At 41.6% G+C, this 6,111-nt stretch overlaps 1 protein-coding gene across 1 annotated transcript; it reads left to right on the top strand.

Annotated features, from left to right (window-relative positions):
- The first annotated feature begins 2,999 nt into the window (after nucleotides 1-2,999).
- Nucleotides 3,000-3,717, top strand: LOC128733764 (mitochondrial import inner membrane translocase subunit Tim10). Its single transcript, XM_053827542.1, has 2 exons — nucleotides 3,000-3,264; nucleotides 3,325-3,717. The coding sequence occupies exons 1-2, from the start codon at nucleotides 3,114-3,116 to the stop codon at nucleotides 3,450-3,452; spliced, it is 279 nt and encodes a 92-aa protein (XP_053683517.1). The 5' UTR covers nucleotides 3,000-3,113; the 3' UTR covers nucleotides 3,453-3,717.
- Nucleotides 3,718-6,111: the final 2,394 nt, after the last annotated feature.

Genomic DNA, 6,111 nt, shown 5'->3' with positions numbered 1-6,111 from the left:
CATGCATATGTTTGTATGCGTTTGGCAAACTATTTCTGGAGGGCGCCTCCGGCAGATTTTACACACAAAAAATCGATTACTTTCTTCGACCCTGTTACTCTGTTCTCTGTGGGTTTAATGCAGAATCTTCTAATATTGGCGAATAAATCGCCGGAATTGTTGCTACCGCCCTGCCAACAAATGTCCTTGCCAAGTTGATCAGCGTACAACCAATTTAAGCAACAGGTTCGTTTTTCACGTCGATACATTCGCTATAACATAAAGATTCAAAATATAGGAAATCGAAAAAAAATTCTTTAATTGTAGGCAAAATTTAAAAAGTATGTGCAAATCTCCATATAAGTATCAGGAAACTTGAACTTTCATACGTCACAATGGACACCAATACTAATGCAGGGTCGAGTCGATAGTACCTTTCTAATAAATATTTCTTGATCAGTAGCCGAGGGGCAAGACACTGTTGAAAATATATTACTTTTCCTAGAGTGACTATATACAGAGTGGCGACGATGTCAAAATTGGAATGATAATTATCTGTCAGTGTCATTCCAATCGAGCAGACAACCTATCCAACGCGTATGCAGGAAAGAGAAAGAAAAACCTAGGATAAACCGCATTGCATACATTTGGGATGACTTGGCGCCACTCTGTATATAGTCACTCTAACTTTTCCCTATGGAAATATTTTTTCTACCTTAATACACAGACAAACAGACGAGACACTCGCGATAATTCCATCGTCCAACCAAAAACCACTCATTTTTCAAAAAAGCATATTTCGCAACATGGCCACACCGTGGCGTGCAAGTGTTGCTTTGAGTTTTCAGTATAAAACCATTCAAATGTACAAAACCCTACAGCATAAAACCCTGCAAATGCAAGCTATTCAGCAACATGCATAACAGAGGGTGCTAGTGTGCAAGCAAAATGTGCAGGACGATGGTTTTTAAAGGATTTTCTTCTAAGTGTCATGTCAGTTCGTCAGTGCTTAATATATTGACCTTTCCCACCCATAATATAACCTAAAGCCCTATAAAGTTATACATTTATAGGGCTTTAATAGGGCCTAATATATTAATCACCCCATTGGCAGGCAACCATATTTTCGCTGCCAACATCTCGTGTGTGCGAAAATGAGATAGCATGTCAGTATTACATTTCACTCAACTGCCAGCAGTCTGACTTGGGCCCGCTGTCAAATTTTGAGCCCAGGACATGCTGTCGCTGACGTTCACTGCAGCTCGTTATCCAGCTTTCCACGAGCGATAATGGCGGTGATTGAGCACAAGTGGGCTCAATCTTTTGACATTCATTGGAGGAGCGTCGAGTTCACCCTGACGGAGTTACTATGGAGCATCCATGATTGTTTGTTGTTCGACTGTAAAAATGTAAACATCGTTAAGTTTTGCAGATCAGCGGAAGAGGAACATAATTGAACGGAAGCAAACTTTTGTGGTTTGTATAATTTCCTGAAAGCACCGGCTCAAAAAATCCCATTTAGTAGTGTGCGAATTGAATACTCGCGTGCACTCAGACAAACATTAACTTTATATTGGTCGAGCCGTAGCCAAGTTGGCCAGCGTCTCGGTCTGATAAGAAACTTTCCGTTGCGCATTTGGACGTTATTCCCGAAGTATGCGCAAACTACGAAGCCACAATCCATAAAACTTCTTTTCTGTTCAATTATTCATCGTACACGAAAAGGTAGAAAATTAGCAATATGTTTCGCTTCATGTGCGAAAACTAAACAATGTTTATATTTTTACACTTAAACAACAAACAATCATGGATGTTTCCATAGTAACTCCTTCAGGGCGAACCTGATGCTCCTCCAATGAATGTCGAAAGATTGTGCCCGCTTGTGCTCAATATCCGCCATTATCGTTCGTGGAAAGCTGGATAGAAATGTCGATGGGGTGATATTATAATATATGATAATATTATAAAGTGTCTTGCCCCTCGTTAGTAGCACACTTTTCGTCACAGTTTTGATAGTTCTAGATAGAATTAACAAAAGGGCGAATGTCGCAAATGTAAACAAAATAAGTGAGAGTTATTTTTTGCTGGGCCAATATAGGAAAATCAACTCACTCGGCTTGTTTACGCTTGCGACATTCGCCCTTTTGTTAATTCTATCTTCAGTTGCACTTTATAACTGTGCAGTCGTCCAATTGAAAGCGAAGAACGCAATAAATAATTAAAAGTAATTTTTACAATGCTCCTTTGTAAAACACAGCTGCTAGAAACCCCTTGCTTTTCTCAATGGTGCGTAAGTAATCATAGCTGAAGGACACCCCTTTTTCTCGATATTATCGATAACTTTCCCGTCTCTGTAGCAGAGATGCCAGAAGTGAAGACATGTCTTCATTTTGAAGACATTTTTGTTACAAAAAAGTGAAATGTCTTCACTTGAAGACATGTGAAGACATGTCTTCACCATGCAGTTTAAATGGGCGGAAAGCCGAAGGAAGACAAATGAAGACATTTTTCCTTGGTTCGTGAAGACTTTTCAAAAAATCACCTGGCATCCCTGCTCTGTAGCCTGTACGCTGTACAAGCCAAACTGTCAAACTTTCAGTCGGTCGGTATTCATGCGTGTTTGCTGTTTCGTAAGAGATATTTTAAAATAAAATAAAAACCAAGCAAAACGTGATTTAATTGATATCTTTTTTTATAGATTCTTGTATGATTATGCAAATAGGAAAGCTTGGAAAAATTGGAATTGGCTGGTAAGCAATATTTTCATTGTAGGATTGTGAGGATCGTTTTACAACATTACCATCCGTTCATTTCTTTTACCTTACAAAGTGTGTAGGCTATTATCGCAAATTACTACAATTCATAGTTTGATAATTGTTTGTTGGTTTGTTGTCCTCAGGGGTATTATAACTGCACTGGGCATTGCTGGATTCGTACTTTCAAAGCGCTCTATTGACAAGAATCGATATGAGAATATGAAAATTCGGGAACGAATGAGGAAATCTAACGTTGGCGAATACACCGTAGAATCTCCTCGGCGATTTGACGCATAGAAATAATACAAGGCTCTGCACCATTTTGCTGTTACCCAAATTAAAATTTTCATACAGTAAACGAAAATAAAAGGCTTAGGAATGAATACCGCACAACTAGATGCTGCCCAGCAGGCGAAGCTACAGCTGATGCAAGAGATGGAAATTGAGATGATGTCCGATCTGTACACCCGGATGACTCAGGCGTGCCACAAAAAGTGCATTCCTCCTAAGTACGCTGACGCAGAGCTTGGTAATATTTTTTTTTAAATTTTTATTCCTTTGGAGTCATAATTGGTTATTTTTATTTTAGGGAAAGGCGAATCCGTCTGTCTTGATCGCTGTGTGGCCAAGTATCTTGAGATCCACGAACGGATAGGAAAGAAATTGACTGCTATGTCTGCCCAAGATGAGGATCTTAAGAAGAAGATGGGTGTTTAGAAACAAGTTCGGATAGTATAGTTTAAAGCGCAGCCAGGAGTCAAAGTTGTCTCGGTATGCTCGTTAGCTTAGAATAACCAGAATCGTAAAACTAATTTTCCTTGGTGTAGAAGGCATTACTTGAATTATTTTGCAGAAAAGTTAAATTACTCATGCGCCATGGCGGGTACCATAAGTTTTATTATGTATGTGGATCGCTTGGCGGAGGATATTTAATGTTGAAAAATATTGAAAATAAATTAGCCTTGTACATGTTTGTGTAAAAACACTATACCTAGTTCATTTTCATTCATATTATTTCTCATTAGCATTTTCCATCCCATCCATCCCGTTTTTCAGTTCGAATTTGAAAGTTGAAAGCAGCACTACGATAATTCGTCCTGAAGTCACAGAACAGAAGTGGAAGTCCGAACGACCCGGCGATCAAAACTGGTAACAGAGACTTTTTTGTTTTTCTTTTTCTTTGGGAAGGTTTACGCTTAGAAGCGAATAACAGCAATATAAGCAGAACGCTCGCTGCCAATCGCATAGCAGATTTCACATGCTTTCGTGTGCATTCGTATGCGTTCGTGTGTTTTCGTGGGAAAAAGTGACTCGCTACCGCCAGGTTCGCTAGTATCTGTAGAAAGTAGCATGTACGTGTTTGGATTTCTACTTCCACTTCTGTTCTGTGCTGAAGTGGTTGCAAATATGTCCCACAGGGTATTAATCTTGAATCCCGTTTTTTTTTGCTATTTATAAATGAGCTTTCTATTTTAGAACATAAGTAGACTTATTTTTACGAGAGAATAGCAGCGACAGGGACCGACCAAGCGTTCTACTCATATTATTTCTACCTTTCGAAACCCTTTCAAAAGAAAAACAAAACTGAAAATGACTGTTACCATTTTTGATCGTATGAAGTAAACTATCGTAACAACGGGCATCTAATTCCAATCTTATCAAATGTTCAAGGTATACGAACTCGTCGACTACCTCGAACTCATCCCCGTCGATTACCACCATACTGCCTAAGTGGGCCCTGTGTCGCTCGGTCCCGCCTGCCAGCGTTTACTTCGTTTTAGACATTATTTATCTTCAATCCAATCTTCTCAGCTTCGCGTTTTAGTCTGGTGTACTGATATTCCACCGCCTCAAATGTTCTGCCGACAGCATCCACGTCGTCAGCAAAGCAGATAAATTGCCCGAATTTATTGAAAATCGTGCCCCGCATTTCGATCGCCGGTCGCCTTGTGCCAAGCGCAATGTGGAATAGCAGGCAGGAAAGACCATCTCCTTGTCGAAGTCCCCTGCGAGATTTGAATGGGTCCGACAATCCACCCGAGATTCTCACACAGCCAAAATTTTCCATAGCTCTTGTCGGTTAACGCTATCATATGCGGCTTTGAAATCGACGAACAGGTGGTGAGTGGGGACTCGGAATTCGCCGCACTTCTGGAGGATCTGCCGCAGAGTGAAGATTTGGTCCATTGTAGACCGACCCTCCATGAAGCCGGCCTGGTAACTTCCCACAAATTTATTGGCTAGTCGGTCGAAGATGACTTGGGACAGCACTTTGTAGGCGGCATTCAGGATAGCAATCGCTCCATAGTTCCCACAATCCAGCTTATCGCCTTTTTTGTAGATAGGCAGATAACCCCGTCTTTCCACTCCTCCGGTAGTCGTTCCGTATCCCAAATCTTGACAATCAGTTGTTGCAAACAGCCGGCTAACTTGTCCGGACCCATTTTAATAAGTTTCGCTCCAATGCCATCCTTTCCCGCTGCTTTGTTGTTCTTCAGCCGCTGGATGGCTTTTTTAACTTCCCTTATCGATGGGGGTGGCACATCTTCGTTGCTTGCTTCACCAATGTGGTCACTTCCTCCGCTATCATGGTCTTCCGCCTGCACACCACTCAGGTGTTCATCATAATACTGCTTCCGTTGAAAGCACGTTTCATAGCGAGAATCAAAACTGCCCCGGATATACAATGCGTGTTAACTACTCGATTGTTTAGGATAAGCTGCTCTGACTAATCGATCTCATATCACTTTCGGTGGTGGCCTATAATGCGGGCTCGGGTGTGCATTCGAATCCCGATTCGGGATCGAACTCATTAAAGTGAGTGGTCTTCTGCATCTGCCGCCTTCGATGTCTCGCCGCCTTAACCTAGAGTGTGTACATTGGAATGATAGTTTTTGCTGGGGCCACAAGCGTGGCTACGATCATGTGGCTTCTTTCGAAGCCGATCATTTCGAGTACCCGCAATCATTGGAACTTTGCCTCTTTTCGTTTTTATTTTATTTTTTTGTATTAAACTCTCATTCCAGTGTATCACACTCATCATCTCGGCACAATTATCCCCCCAACCCGTCGACGTCCTGAAACCTTGTGCCCCGCTGAAATGAAGTGTTAGTTCCAGTCGCGTCAAACACGTTAGCAAACTATGCGACTACTTATTGCCTATGTACCCGCAATAGTATCCAGGACCGGGGCGACTGATGATGTCAACTGCGACGGGCGGGTTGGGGGCTTCCATAACACTGGTTTAAGTGCATTCCGGTATTGCCTGCATTTCGGAGGCTTTTTCTGTTGCAGGAGTTTGCACTAGACCTAGAGTCAAAACCTGTCGTGGGGACAAGTAAAAGCCATGACGGCTAATCGTTGGCAATAGAAATCT

This window comes from Sabethes cyaneus, chromosome 2, assembly GCF_943734655.1.
Source record: "Sabethes cyaneus chromosome 2, idSabCyanKW18_F2, whole genome shotgun sequence".
NCBI lineage: Eukaryota > Metazoa > Arthropoda > Insecta > Diptera > Culicidae > Sabethes > Sabethes cyaneus.
This window is presented reverse-complemented; position numbering and strand designations above follow the sequence as displayed.